The sequence below is a fragment of the Lonchura striata genome, chromosome 17 (genome assembly GCF_050655825.1).
Source record: "Lonchura striata isolate lonStrDom1 chromosome 17, ASM5065582v1, whole genome shotgun sequence".
Classification (NCBI taxonomy): Eukaryota; Metazoa; Chordata; class Aves; order Passeriformes; family Estrildidae; genus Lonchura; species Lonchura striata.
Window position 1 is genome coordinate 6,176,959 of NC_140719.1, and position 14,837 is coordinate 6,191,795.

General features: G+C 51.9%; 2 protein-coding genes and 1 long non-coding RNA gene across 7 annotated transcripts in view; 2 read left to right on the forward strand and 1 right to left on the reverse strand.

The window, feature by feature from the left end:
• The first annotated feature begins 504 nt into the window (after nucleotides 1-504).
• Nucleotides 505-4,644, forward strand: NAIF1 (nuclear apoptosis inducing factor 1). 5 transcript variants are annotated; one of them, XR_002467381.3, is made up of 4 exons: nucleotides 516-1,265; nucleotides 2,106-2,555; nucleotides 3,112-3,179; nucleotides 3,439-4,644. XR_002467381.3 is itself a non-coding variant. In XM_077787807.2 (4 exons), the coding sequence occupies exons 1-3, from the start codon at nucleotides 755-757 to the stop codon at nucleotides 3,128-3,130; spliced, it is 972 nt and encodes a 323-aa protein (XP_077643933.1). In that variant the 5' UTR covers nucleotides 614-754; the 3' UTR covers nucleotides 3,131-3,179; nucleotides 3,439-3,571. The 5 variants fall into 5 exon arrangements, 4 of the variants coding, with proteins under 4 accessions (XP_021406991.1, XP_021406989.1, XP_077643933.1 ...); XM_077787807.2 differs by having other exon boundaries at nucleotides 614-1,265; nucleotides 3,120-3,179; nucleotides 3,439-3,571; XM_021551316.3 differs by having other exon boundaries at nucleotides 505-1,265; nucleotides 3,112-4,644.
• Nucleotides 4,645-6,380: 1,736 nt separating this feature from the next.
• Nucleotides 6,381-10,593, reverse strand: LOC146765863 (uncharacterized). The gene is made up of 3 exons (XR_014958813.1): nucleotides 10,467-10,593; nucleotides 9,020-9,135; nucleotides 6,381-6,513 (listed from the first exon to the last, which is right to left on the reverse strand). It is a non-coding gene; the product is annotated as an uncharacterized LOC146765863 (long non-coding RNA).
• Nucleotides 10,594-10,823: 230 nt separating this feature from the next.
• Nucleotides 10,824-14,837, forward strand: part of EEIG1 (estrogen-induced osteoclastogenesis regulator 1) — a 37,169-nt gene continuing 33,155 nt past the window's right edge. Inside the window, exons 1-2 of the mRNA XM_021551353.4 lie at nucleotides 10,824-10,962; nucleotides 12,533-13,162. Of these exons, the coding sequence (XP_021407028.1) occupies nucleotides 13,017-13,162 (146 nt within the window). The 5' untranslated portion in view covers nucleotides 10,824-10,962; nucleotides 12,533-13,016. The remainder of the gene's footprint in view (nucleotides 10,963-12,532; nucleotides 13,163-14,837) is intronic.

A 14,837-nucleotide genomic window follows, 5' to 3' on the forward strand; every position in this document is an offset into this window, starting at 1 on the left:
CCACCCGGAGCGGCGGGTCGTGACGTCAGAGGGGACGCCCCCGTCCGCACCAATGGGAAGGGAGCGCCGCGGTGTCTGGGGTGATGCACAGGGAGCGGGGCGGGCGCGCGGGCCGGGCCGCGATTGGCTGCAGCCCGCGGGAAGGCGGTGCTGGGCAGAACGCGGCCAATCAGAGCCGGAGCCGCCGGGCAGTTTGAGCTGGACGGACGGCGCGCGCACCCGGTAGGTTGGAAAGCAGTGCGCGCTCTGGGGTGATGGACAGCAGCAGCACCCAATGGGATCGGAGCGAGGAAATCCACGGGCGGGCCCAACCCCTCGCCGGCCCCACGCAGGCCCAGTGCCCTGGGACCAGCGGCGGGGCGGGGCCGCCTCCTGTCTGCCTGATGGACAGGGCTGTTGACCAATAGTACTGCGGTAATACAGACGGGAGGCGGGCAACTCGTGTGACGGACAGGCGGGCGAGCCAATCAGGCGTGGCAGGAAGAGGGGCCGATTCTGGAAGCCATTACGCCAGTGCCGCAGGGCGGGGGCCGTTGCGCGGGGCTGCCGGGCGGGCGCCGTACGCAATTTGCGTATCGTTGGCGGTGCCAAAGGGGGAGCGGGGGGGACCGACCCCTCCGGGCCCTGAGGGGCCTCGGGGCCCCCCTGTTGTCCCCGGCCCCGGGGGTGGGGGGGCCCTGCCGCCCCTCGGCCGTCCCCAGCGCCCCCCAGGCCCCCTCAGGTGTGACCCCGTGCCCCGTCCCCGCTGCCCCCCATGGCCATGGCGTCGCCGCCGGCGCCCCCAGCCAAGAAGCGGAAGATGAACTTCTCGGAGCGGGAGGTGGAGATCATCGTGGAGGAGCTGGAGCGGGGCAAGCACCTCCTCGTCAACCACTTCAACGCGGGCGTGCCGCTGGCCGCCAAGGCCGCCGCCTGGCACGACATCCTGCGCCGCGTCAACGCCGTCGCCACCTGCCACCGCGAGCTGCCCGAGGTCAAGAAGAAGTGGTCCGACCTCAAGACCGAGGTGCGGCGCAAAGTGGCCCAAGTGCGGGCTGCCATGGAAGGGGGAGGCGAGAGCCAGAACGGCGGCGGCAACGGGCCCGAGGGCGAGGACCCGGCGGGCGGCGCGGCCGCCCCGGTGATCCTCACCCCCATGCAGCAGCGCATCTGCAACCTGCTGGGAGAGGCCACCATCATCAGCCTGCCGAGCGGCGACTGCGGCGTGGGTGACGGGAGCGACATCCCCATCACCGCCTCGGCCACCACGGTCACCCTGACCCAGAGTGAGTGCTGCGCCCGCCGGAACGCTCTGCGCTGCACTGCAGGGCCAGCGAAGGCCCTGACACCCCCCTGCGAGGACGCCCCGAGCTTGTGTGGGGACAGAACCACAGAGTGGTTTCGGTTGGAAAGGACCTTAAAGAGCACCCAGTTCCAGCCCCCTGCCATGGGCAGAGACACCTTTTGCTAGAGCAGGTTGCTGCATCCAGCCTGGCCTTGAACATTTCCAGGGATAGGGTGCCCACGGGTTCTTTGGGCAGAGATCTTGAAACCCCAACAGAAAGAAATCCCCACATCTCTGTCATGAAATGCTCCTCCCACTCTGCCCTTGTGGTGTAGGAGTGGCCACAGGACATGAAGGTACTGAAAGTCAGCTTTGACAGCTGGACTCAGCCTTGAGGATAAGGGAATCAAGGATCCTGTGCACCTTGGGAAATTCTTCAGTCCCTCTCTGGGAACAAAAGCACAGGGAAAAACTTCTTCAGGGCTGATTTTCCAGCGTGCAGTTTCCCAAGGTGCAGCTCTTCTGCCAACAGGGGCCATTCAGGGTCTTTGCTGTTGTGTCAGTCAGTTAATGCTGTTTGGAAAGATTGTTCTAAACTGGAGATTGAGAAATTATATTGTCTAGACAGATAAGGCATTCCCTGTTCCTTTGGATTGTACAGCCCAGAAGGAAGCTCGAGTGAGGGTGGAGTAGACTTAAATAGGTCATTTTGTGCATTGCTGGCCGTTGTATGTTATCTCGCTGAACAGGCCGTATTCCTGTGGTATTCACTGAATAGTCCTGTAGATAAAAATCCTGTATCACAGCTACTCCTGACTCCCTTTCTGTCCTTTGTTCTCAGTTCCTGCAGAGACAACCTACCACAGTCTGGAGGACGGGGTTGTGGAGTACTGCACCACGGAAGCCCCCACCACCGTCACTGCAGAGGCGCCCTTGGAGATGATGGCCCACCAACACGAGGTGTCCGCCAAGCCCCAGGAGCTGAAAAGCCGCATTGCCCTGAACTCAGCCAAGCTCCTGCAGGAGCAGCGAGTAACCAACCTGCACGTGAAGGAGATTGCCCAGCACCTGGAGCAGCAGAATGACTTGCTGCAGATGATTCGCCGCTCGCAGGAGGTGCAGGCGTGTGCCCAGGAGCGGCAGGCACAGGCCATGGAGGGGACGCAGGCAGCGCTGAGTGCCCTCATCCAGGTCCTCCGCCCCATGATTAAGGACTTCCGTCGATTTTTGCAGAGCAATACACCCAGCCCATCGGTCACCACTGACCCTGGCCAGACAGGGCAGCAAGATGGTATGATCCAGTGAAAGAAACAGTGATGGGAGGGGAGCTTTGGATTCGTGTTAGGAAAAATTTCCTCCCTGAAAGGGTTGCCAAGCCCTGGCACAGGCTGCCCAGGGCAGTGGTGGAGTCACCACTCCTGGAGGGATTTAAAAATGTATAGATATGGCACTTGGGAACATGGGTTAGTGGTGGATGTGGCAGTGCTGGGGAAACAATTGAACTCAATGATCTCAAAGTCTGTGATTCTGTGGGATATCTGCCATGCCAAAAACCTACCCATGCTGGCAGAGGACACTTGGGAGCAAGGGGTGCTGCCTCTTGTCAGTGTGAATGGCTCCCTTGGAGTTCGGCTGAGTCTAGATAGCTTTCTCTGCTAATCTTGTGCTAATCTGCCTTTTCAGATTCTCATTCTGAGCCATAGCAGGATGTGTAATAAGCCAGCAACTTAACATGAATTGCTTTAATTCCTCAAACAATAGATTTATTTTTTTAAGTTATTTTTTAATTTCTGTTTGGAAAAAATCTGTCCTAAGTATTTTACCTCTCTTTTTGTCTCTCTCTCGAGATCTATAGCCTTTAACTGACTTCTAACGTGGAGAGTTTTGTCGGGATATCAGTGCTGCAGCTGCCAAGGTACAGTGATCGTAAACCCGTAGTGCAAACAGTGAATGCATTTCTGGCTCTTGCTGAAAGCATTTACTGGAAATGTGGTACCGGATGTGGTAGAACCTTCCCTCTGCACTGAGAGCTATGGATCGTGCTCCTGCAGCGTCACATCCTGCCCATGCAGACTAGCACCCAGCTTCTGTGCATTTTAAATCCCACCTACCTGCCCTGAAGATCCCGGTGGGATTGAAACAGTGCATTCACTCCACGTTTTATCTGTGTGCAGTCATGAAATTCCTCTATCAACTTGGCAGATGTGATGAAGCTTTCATGTCTTGGGTACCAGAAACTCTCCTGGGATACATCTTGGCACAATGTCTTTATTTGTCGCAACATAAACACCCAAGGGCCTGGATGAGTTTCACTGGGGTGGATGGAACGGTGAAACTCCATCTCTGCTTCATCTGCATAGTTTGTCACCTCCAGAATACCTTGATCCATCAAAGTGGACCTGGACTAAGGTCCTGGACTAAGATGCAGCCACACAGGAATTCCCAGTGTTTAGGAGTTTGTCAGCCACTGATTTGAGTGCATTTTGGGGCATTACTTGGTTCTGCTGCTGGTGGTGTTTGTTTTGTACTGTTTGGGAGCTGGAAGCCAGTCCAGCCATTCCGTGTTTGTCTGCTGGCTGGCCTCATCCTGAGAAACAGAGCTGAGGTTTTCCTCACCATCCTATACCGTTATACAGGGTGAAACAACATTACAGCCACTTCTGAGGCATTCAGGCTATAGGGCTTGGTCCTTTCATGGGAAAGCTTAATTGCACAGGATGGTCAACATGATTCTCACAGACTTGCAGTAGCTTCATAAACTTTTAAAGGTCCACTTGTACATGCATGAAAGAAAACTTAGGGAAAGAAAAAAGGAAGTGTAAGTCTTCTCCTACCTTGCAAATTGGCTGACGTTTTACAGGCTTGTGGCTTGCCAGGTTATTACTTTTGAAATGGAACTTTTCCAGAGCTGGTATTTACTTGCTGGTAAGTCTCCTTTAGGGCTGACGAGGGAGTGAATTTGCACAATCAAATGAAACCTTTACACAGCCTTTAATGGGGAGATGCTGACCCCTGGTTAGAGCAGTAGGTGAAGAGGTCACTGCTGTCAGTCCCTGGCCGTTACTCATCTCCTCTTGTCTACAAAACTAATGGGGGAGAAAAGGACAAAACAGTGAGAAGGGTTTGGTCCCTGGAAGACTCCCAACCCCTTGGGACTGACCTCCAAGCTGAGTCAGGGTGGATCCTGCCTTGTCTGGCATCTCACCACATGAGTAGCACTTGCCTGACTCTTCCTCTTAGACTTTGTGGAATCAAATCAATTGCTGAATTGAGATTTATTTTTAGAGTGAGAACTATGTCGTATGTGTTGGTTTACCTCATTTGTGTAATGATCTCTCCTTTACAAATATGAATTTTAATAAAAAATACATTTTGGTAAACAGGCTGTTTCAGTTCATTGGTGTGCACCAAGGCAGAAGTGAAAATGAGGTCATGACAACAACTTTGCAGCACAGAATCCTCACTGTGAAGGAGAGCTGTGAACTACCACGAGTCACAGTAGCTTTTGCTCTTGTGAACCTTGTGGCCTTTTATTTACATAACTACAGTCTTTTTCAAATAATAGCTTTTACAGGCTTACCTTGGAGCACGAGATATTTCACAGTGTCTGACATATTACTGGAATACAGTAATCTCCCAACTGCTCAGAAGATGCCACAATAGCCTAAATAATGGTAGAATTTCCAGCCTTTGGCTTTAAATTGCAGTGTGCATTTTTTTTCAGTGACTAAGCATTTCAGCTGTGTTGCTTTTCTGGAGGACTAAACATGTTGCCATTGGAACCACCCATTTTTCCTGTCTTTTCAGGATAAATTCAGAGCTTAGTCAAGCCAGCAGCATCCAAGCATGTGTTCTGTGTACAGATTTTTGTCTCATTAAACATATGTGGAAACATTTTAAATACAGGGTGAACTGTGATGAGGGGCTTGGTTGTTGCTCATGAATTGGTCATTGGGAGGGGAACACAGAAAAGTGTCCCTTAATGTTAAAACCAGGATGAATAGGTGAACCAGGACACTGACACGGCAAACAAGAACACAAAACATTCACCTGAACAACTAACTGATGTCCACACAGAACACAAGCCAAGGAGGAATATTTATAGATGTTTATTTGTTCTCTATTGTTCTTTCTATACCTAGAGATTTGTATTCAAATCCAGAGTGGGAAGGAGCCATGCAGAGATGTTCTGCTACAGGGTAGATGTTTTGCCTTGGACATGGGGGTGAGCAGCATCTTCCTGCCTGCTGGGGAAAGGGAAGTTTGGCAGGGGACTCAGTGGTGAATAGAATGTTTGTGGCCACCGAGGCAGTAGCAAGCCACCAGGAGCACCGCTGCTCCCTCCGGAGCGAAGCTCCGCTTGCGATGTGTGCGGCTGCAGCCCGAATTTCCAGGAGATGGCACTGCGCGCCGGGATCCCGAGCACTGCGCCGGCCCGGGAGCCACCCCTGTCCTCCAGACCTTGTGGGATCCTGCTTACACCCTTCACTGGGAAATATTATCAGGGCTGAGAGCCTCAGGAGGAGGAAGTTCAAAGGGCAACGTGCAGTTGTGAGATATCCCCGGAAAATCCTGATGCCTGGGGACTGAGACCAGGTCCCTCTGGTTCCCAAAGACACAGAGGACACTGAGATGTCTGTCTTTGGGATGAGTTCACTGCAGAACCGACTGGACAAGCACAAGATTAAAAAAACACATCAAGCACTTCATTATAAGCAAAGAGACAGATTTTAAGGGTTTTTTAGAACAGGATTTAAGGTTTAGGACAGGCTTTAAGGGTTTTTTAGGGTTTTTTTTTAACATATGTCAGTGCACTGCCATCACTGCATCGCAGTTCTGGGAGCAGATCCCCTCCAAGGGACAGAATGATATGCTCTGTACACTCACCCAAATAACCTCTACTTTCTCCAGTACGATTTTAAAGTTTGTCAAGCCTGTTTCAGCAAAGCATCCTTCTGGGGATCTTTTGGGGTTTTTTTCCTGTTGTCATGTGAGAGATTGTTGCCAGCAAGTATTGCCAGCAGAAGGGTGGTCAGGTCTGTGTGAAAATTGAATCATTTAAGATTCTGTGTCTTGCTTGAAGGCACCTGATAAGAAGCTTCATCAGACTGAGGAGCACAGCTTCCAGCCCATGTTTTGAGTGGGGGAATGAAGTGGATATCACCTGCAAATGAGTGCCAGATGCGTAGGTGATTAACCCGAGGCAGAATCCCAGCGCCAGCAGGGACAGTTTCTTTCACCTCTGTCACCTGAAATTCCAAATTAAAGGTTGCTGTGTCAAGGAGGAACCACAGACTTACAGTTGCTTCTGATGTATTTGGGGTAACAGCAGCATTTGTGGGTTGCAGTCAGTGGGACAGACCACGGCCACAACCAGCAATTCTCTTGTCCAGCACAACACTGATGGGATGGAAGCTGGGATACAGACACAGGATAAAGCTTGATAAACACAACAAGCCTTGAGGCAAAGCAGATTTCAAGTCTGCAGATTTTGGAAGGGGCAAACAAGATCCAGTTCCACCCACAGACCTCACAGAATGAAGCAGAGAGTTCTGCTGCACATTCCCAGAACACACTGAAGCAGGCATGGAAACCAGTAAACAAAAAAAGCCAGGCAGCTGGATTTTCAGGTCTAGCAACATTTTTGGGGAATGGAATCCACCGACTCCAGATTCCTGGGCTCCCTTTTATCAGTAACAGAATTCCCAGTGCTGGCAGGCCAGAAACCCACCGTGCAGGTGTGTCCTTTGCACATCCAACAGGAAACCCAGCCTGGCACAGAAAGTGAAACAGTTCCTGGCCTTTATGATGATGAGTTCAGTTAAATATGGAACAAGTGAAAAACACAAGCAGGTCAAAGTGCAGCTCACAGCCTGTTATTAAGCTGAGAAGTCACAAGCTTAGAGTAACTCCACACCATGGGATAATCCTATGCAATGGGGATAGGTACCCATTCCCCTCACAGGGTTTCCAGCTGCCTGCACGCTACAGCTGCTGTGGTGTCTGCACCCCCTGCCCCATTTTGGGAGCTCCCCAGCCAGGACCTGCCCCGGGTCCTGGGGAAGGCACCCACCCTCTGCTCCTTGGAGCATCCCACTTGCATCCCACTCACAGCTCCAAGAATGCATTTACAGCATAAAGTGACATGTGGTAATCTCCTTTTTTTTTGGATGATGAGGCTGAAAGCTCATTAAGGCCATTACAGCAGAGGCGACAGGTGTAACAGGGGAGAACCATTACTGTGTTTATGCTGTTACAGCAACATGTGTAATTTACTTTTAAAACTTTAATCATTTGGCTGCCAGGACAAATGAATTGGCGTGATGATGCTTTCCAGAGGAAGATGCTGATGATGTAGTTTGCAGGGCTTGTGCATCTGGGATTCCCCTGGGATAAGAGATAGGATTTGAAGGCTCACCAAATGCATTATAGGATCTACCTCACTTCACCTCACTGAGTTTTGTCCCTCCTGCATTTATCTCACCTTGTTTCTCCACTGCTGCTTTATCTCTGTCCTCAAAGCAGAGAGGAGGCAAGACAAGGCATCTCTGTTGGTGCTGACTCTCAGAGCACAGCAGTCGTAGCCCTGGCCAGCCGGGCACACCTCTCCAGGAGAGCAGAGGTGAGGCCCAAACGTAACTGCAGAGCACAGACTGATAAAAATATCCCAGACTGATAAGACAGTGCCCTGAGCCAGCAAAAGTTGAGGAAGTGGTGGCGGCACTGGGGAGCGGCCTCAGGAAAGGCTTAGGTCAGGAAGAGCACAGGGCAGGGATGTGGCTGAGGCTCATGGAGCAGAGGTGAGGTGGGCACAGCCATAGAGAAATCCATAGGATGTGAGTCTGGGATGAGCAGAATCCATGTCTATCAAAGCACCTTGTTAACACACATAGCCCCCTCTCCCCGCCATGGCCAGCGGATTGCACCTGAGCAGAAAATAATATCAAGCCAGAGGGATGGTGGATGGATGAAGACACCCTACACCCACATTCCCTCTGTGGGAGGCTGGGACTAACCCATCCCTTCTGTAAACAGGAGCACTGTCCCGTTCAAACATGTGAATTTCTCCAGAAACAATTATGCAGCATAAACACAGCAAAATCAACAGGGTGAATTTCGAACTAATAAAGATTTAATCTCTCAGTCATGAGACTGCGTTTGTTAGGAAAATACACATACCCCTGAGAATGCAGCTACGGTTGCTATACTACACACTGCTCAGCAGCTCACTGGGCATTCTTCCAAATCCATTTATTTTTAACATCAGTCACATTATTCAATTAATTATAAAAACACTGAGGTTTTCAAGAGATGTTTCTGATAAAACTGCAAAGTAAATATGCGTGAGAACAGCAAGGATTAAAGTGTCTGTAAACTTTAGCATTTGAGGCTGTTGCTATAAACAAGAGAAGTCCTCGAGAAGGTTATTTACCAGAGTGAATCATAGCAGATAACAGAGTCTCCTCCCACACACACACAGGGATCGTTTGTCCTTTACCTAGGGATGGAAGCAGAGCATTCACATGTCTGTCAGCCCTGTCAGCCATGTGCTGGGGCATGGGAGGTGTGAGAACTGGCCTGGATTCTTCAGATGCCTCTGGTATTTCAGCATCATATTTTGTAAATATCAAATATTTAGCAGGCTCTTTCCTAATAGGCTGGAAACAGAAATCAAAAAATGCCAGCCCATCTCCAGCAGTGCCTCAAAGCCTTGAAAACACCAGATAGGAATTTATGGAAGGATTCAAGCCTCACCTGCAAGAGCAGCCTATAAACCTTGCTGTTTCCTGGTGACTCCCTGTATGTCCTGTGATGATTTCACTGTACTAATACAAAATGTTTTCCCAGTCCAAAGTCTGTGTCAGCTTAACCTGGTAAGCAAAAATCGTAACAATGCATTTGGTTAGATCCAATTTTTCACTTTTATCCAAGAACATTTCTGTGTACTTTTCCTAGCAGACTCTTTTTTTTTTTTTTTCTTCCCAAGGTTCACATTGTGGTGGAATTATTTGATAGCTCTGATATTGTCTGCATAAGACGGCAGATTACAGGCAAGGAGTCTGGGCATCAAAGCCTGGCAGAGAGCAAGGACTCTCAGGCTTTCATCCAAGCTTTGCATATCAGCCTTGGGAACAGTTCCTCCTTATGAGCCTCAACTTCTCAGCCACAGAGGCTCTTGGGCAAACGCCTAAGTTTTAAATCTAGGCAAATCACGTTGATGATTGCAGCCTCCTTCAGGACAAGGAGAGACATTTTGTTCTGCTTGCCCTTAAACAATGGAATCCAGACTAACCAGGGATCCCAGCCGCAGCACTGGACACAGCAGCAGCACATAATAACAGGGAGCCGTGCTGATGAAGGGATGTGCCCCACTGCCTGCCACATCTCACATGTGGAGGGTGAGATTCCAGCTCTGGGCCCTGCCTCGTGCTGCTCCCCAGGGCTCTGTGGTACCAGGGCCTCGCTCCTGCTCCCAGGCAGCCCAGGCACTGCTGGCCCGACCCACAGCCTCTGCGGTATCCTGAGGGGACAGGATGGCCACACCGCTGAGCGGCCTGAGGAACCATACGCCTGCAGCCCATGGGACATGCTGATGAGAGGGATGTCACCCAGAGCTGCTGGGGCACTGGGACAAGCCAGGGGAAGAGCTCCTGGCTGTCAGGAGAATGCAGAGGTGACATCTGTCACCAAACCACAGAATGGGTCAGGTTGAAAGGGTCCACAGTGGGTCATCTGGCTCTGTCTCCCTGCTCAAGTAGGGTCATCCCAGCCCACATGGCACAGGATTGTATCCAGACAGTTCTGGAATATTCTCAGTGAGGGAGACTCCACAACCTCTCTGGGCCAGTGAGCAGTCACTGCACAGGAAAGAAGTTCTTCCTTATGTTCAGGTAAAACTTCCTGGGCATTGCTTTCTGCCTATTGCCTGTTGTCCTTGTGATTGGCACCACTGACCTGAGCCTAGCTTCATCCCCTTGGCACTCCACTTTAGGTATTTAAACACATTAATGAAGTCCCCTCTCAGTTATCTCTTCTTGAGGCTAAACAGGCCCACCTTCCTCAGCCTTTCCTCACAGCAGAGATGCACCAATTCCCCAGACATCCTTGTTGCCCTCCACTGGACCCACTCCGTATGTCTCACGTTAGAGATGACTGCCATCACCTCTGCCCAGGCAGGGACACCCCAGCGGCAGGCCCCTACCATCCGCTCAGCTCCCGTGCCAGCTGGACCAGCTCAGCCTGCAGAGGGGCTCCAAGCCCAGCGGCCCGAGTCCCGCTGAGGGGACACCGCTGACCCCGCTTCCCGCCCAGCCCCTCAGCCAGGGGGCGGGGCTTGTCCAAACCGACAGCTCTCTCCTCCAATCCCCGCGCTCTCTTCCCCGCCCCGTGCAGGATCAACCAATCACTGCCTCGCACCGCTCAGCCCGCCTCCTTGCTGCTATCCAATCGGACGGCGCCGCTCGCGTTTTCTCGTCTCGGGGGAGGGCGGGTGTTACGCGCTGTCGGTATTCCCGAAGCGCGGCGGCGCCGCTCTCCCCGCGCGCTGCCCACGTACCGGCTGCGCTATCGGCGTAGCGGCCGCAGTTAGCGTAGTGCGGGCAGAGGCGGCCGTGTCGGGGAGCGGCGGCCGCCGTGCGAGGAGCGGGCTGGAGGAGCGGGCAGGGCCGGGCAGGCACCGCGCCGGGACCGCGCCGCAGGTCAGTGGAGGGCGCTGGGAAGCGGGCTGAGACCTTCCGTAAGGCAGCTGGTGATGGGGGGCCGGGAGAGGGGTGAGATCGCGCTGCAGCTCGGTGCACGGGCTGGGAGAGTGCTGAGCCCGGCTGCAGCTCGGTGCGCGGGCTGTGGGGCCGGAGCTGGGCTGCGGCCCGGGCATGGCTCGGTGCTTGGTCCCTGGGGCTGGGCTGCGGGGCAGCCGGGGGTTCAGAGGGCCAAGAGGTGGACTAAGATCTCGGCACAGCTCAGTGCACAGCTTGGACAGAGAGCTGGGACCTGGGCACAGCTCAGTGCCCGGCTGGGACCTGGGCACAGCTCAGTGCCCGGCTGGGACCTGGGCACAGCTCAGTGCCCGGCTGGGACAGGGAGCTGGGACCTGGGCACAGCTCAGTGCACAGCTTGGACAGGGAGCTGGGACCTGGGCACAGCTCAGTGCCCGGCTGGGACCTGGGCAGAGAGCCGGGACCTGGGCACAGCTCAGTGCCCGGCTGGGACCTGGGCACAGCTCAGTGCACAGCTTGGACAGAGAGCTGGGACCTGGGCACAGCTCAGTGCCCGGCTGGGACCTGGGCACAGCTCAGTGCCCGGCTCGGACAGGGAGCTGGGTCCTCAATACCATTCAGTGCATGACCCTGGAGTGCCAGGGGACAGGCTGTGACCTCACAGTAGCCAAGGCTGAGCCCTGGCAGCAGCTCGGCACAGGGACAGGTACTACTCGTGGTGTGGAGCATTGACCTGTCGTCCCCACTCTGCTCCGAGGTGTCTGCAGGACAGCAGAACCCCGTGGAGGTGCCCGGGCCCTGGCAGAGCCAGCTGGGTTCTCCTGCAGCCACCGGGCAGGAGAGGGTCTTTAATCACCCACGCAGGCAGCTCCTAGAATCGGTGGGGATTGTTTACTGCCCGGTGTTCATAACCTTGTCCTTTTGAGATGCTAATCAGCTCCTGCCTCCGTGGTTTAGGTGTTTTGTAAATGTGTAACGAAATCGCTGTCTGCAGCCCCAGATCTGAACCGAGCAGGGCACAGCTCTGTGCAGAGCCGGTGCCGGGGGAAGGCAGCATTCCCGGTGGGACTGGCCATTGGACAGCCAGATGACCTGATTCGGTTGTTATGCTGTGTAATCTGGAGCAGGCTGCTTGTTTTTTTCCCTCTCTGCTGCTTTCTCCATTTATAAGATACAGGTGCTAACACTTAGGGCTGGTTGGAAACGCAGGACAGAAACATATCTTTAATTTCTTGGGATGGATTTTCCTTCCTCTTATTAGACTGTGTGTTAGAATGATCTTGCGCTGTAGACTGCTTCTAAATATGATGACTGAAAATAGAGCAAATTTTTATTAACTGCTTTGCAAAACAGAAATTACAAGGGGAATGACAACAGTGAAGCTTGCCCTAGGCAAAAAGGGGAAAGAGGATGTTGGGGCTGGGCTAATTGGGGCCATACCTCTTCAGACTGGAATGAGTCTGGACTGAATATTACCTATCCAAACAGGTTTTAGAGCAGGAGGAGGAGCCCAAGACTGGCTGGAACTAATTTACTCATTTCCCTCCCAAAGGCTGACCCAAAGACCTGTATCAGAGTTGCACAAGAGATAGAGACTGGAAGCTCTTTGAATGTGCTGCCTGCAGACTTAAGGCCTCTCCAGGGACTTGAGATGACTTCTCACAAGAGATGCTTTCAGGAGGGGTTGTGCTGAAGACAGAATACTGCAGCTTCTAACTGGGACAGCTCCTGCTGGTCTGGAGCTGAGACCCAACTTCCCTCCCTCCCGTTTCCCTCGGAGATGTTGCAGAGATTTAATCTGACCTCTTCCTGCTCACCTGAAGCCTGCCGTGGCGATGATCCCACAGCCAGATCCGACCACCAAAGAGAAGAGAATCGTGCGTTTGAAGCTGGGCCGTCGTCGTAACTGAACTGGAATTTACTCCCTGCCTGTGCTCCCAGAACGACTGCCCTTCCTCTGCTTGTCTGTTTGTGCTGTGAGCCACTTCTCCCTGATCTTGTTTGGAATTCCTGAGCTTTCCTCGCTGAATTTGCCCATGGCTTTCCTGATGAAGAAGAAGAAATTCAAGTTTCAGACAAGTTTTACTCTAGAAGAGCTGACTGCTGTCCCCTTTGTCAATGGGGTTCTGTTCTGCAAAATCAGGCTGCTAGATGGAGGAGACTTTGCTAGTTTATCTAGCAGGTAAGACCCTGTCTGCAGACTTGCTGCCTGGCTGTGCTTCTTTCCCTGGTTATTTTTCCTTTGAGTGGTTTAGCATATGGCAACCACTTGCTTACCCCTTGATGGGAATTTAATAGTTCTGTTGTAGGGCCCCACATGCCATATCATTCTCCAGAGCAGGGGAAGTACATAGCTGGAGAGCTCTGAACCTGGGTGGTGTTGGCTGATTTGAGCTGGATTGAATTTTTCAGAGACGAGGGGAGAGAGCGGGAGGTCACTCCCCTGAAAGGGGATTAAATCCTCTCTTCTCTTTTCCCCTCCTCCTTGCCCAAGTTCTCACAGACTGTTTCAAACCCTGTTCTGTATTGCCTTTATGCCTTACTTGAAACTCAACTCTTTAGGAAACTATGTCTAAGCAAATCAACCCTTCCCAACTCTGCTCTCCCCCTTTGATACTGAATTTCTCTTCTTGGTAAGGGTGGAAGTAGTTTGTTTTGTGTTGCAAATTGCTGTGCAAGGGAAAACTGCTGCCTTGAGTCAAAGTTGTCAGTGTTAAAGACCCAGTTTATCTCCTTGAACTGATGCCCTTGCATTTCCCACTTGAGAGCAGCAGTGTTTTCTATGTCACGTTGGGATTGTTCTGCTACACATCTTATAAAGTTCTGCCATCCTCTGTTGGCATTTCTCTGGTTCCTTCAGGCAGGTCTGACCCCACTCTTGTTACTAATTGCTAATAAAAACTTGCTTTGTTTCCAACTATGCACACAGATTATCACAACAGTATGCAAACACGAATTCCACAACAGCCCAGACTTGCTTTCTGCTTCAAAATGTGAAGGAAGCTTTCAGTGGCTTTCCAAACTTGTTTTTTTACTTTCCTAAGTGACTGCTCAGTTTTAAAGGTACAGAATTCGTTTGTGCTAGCTGTTAACTGCTTTATCCCAGGACTAAAGCCTGGTTGGGTCTGGTTTTCCTCTTTGTATTGCTGTGTACTGAGCTTTCTCATTTCAGGAGAGATTTTATTGGGCAAGCATAAAACATTTCTGTCTTGCAAACAGAAGTGTTAGGGCAGTGCTCAAAGCTTGGGTTTTTTTTTTCCAGAGGCACAATGCAACCTCATCTGAAGTCCATAGAAGCCGAGGGTGTGGAACACCTCCAAAAATGGACTTTGAATTAATTTCTCTTTTGAAGAAAATCTATCAAAAGAGCTTTTCCTTAGTGTTCTCCCCTGAGGCTAAATCCTTGGGTTTGGTGGAAGCAGTTTATCTAAGGAATTCAAACAGTATGTGAACTTGGAAAGAAATTAACCCTTCCACTTCCTGGAGTCATAAGAGAATAAGTGGCACTGGAGGGTGTCTCAGGAAAAGTCTGTGCAGAGAAATGTCCATCTCTCTCTCCTTGTTGTCCCTGAAAGCAGCTCCTGGGAGCCGTCCCTGGGATTTGCTGGTGCTGCCAGCCGTGTGGGTTGTTTTCTGAGCTGGCTGGGGTTCAGTAGTTTGCTCAGCGTTGCAGATGTGTTCCAGCAGCAAAATCAACTGTAATTCAAAACCAAACACGTAACACATACATAGCTCTGAAACGAGCAAAGGCAAAGAGGACTGGGGGTTTCCCGCCTTTCCCCCAACCTGTCTGTGCTCTAACTGAAAGCACATGGAAACCTGTTCCTGCTTGAAAAGTTATGGGTCTCAGTGGTATT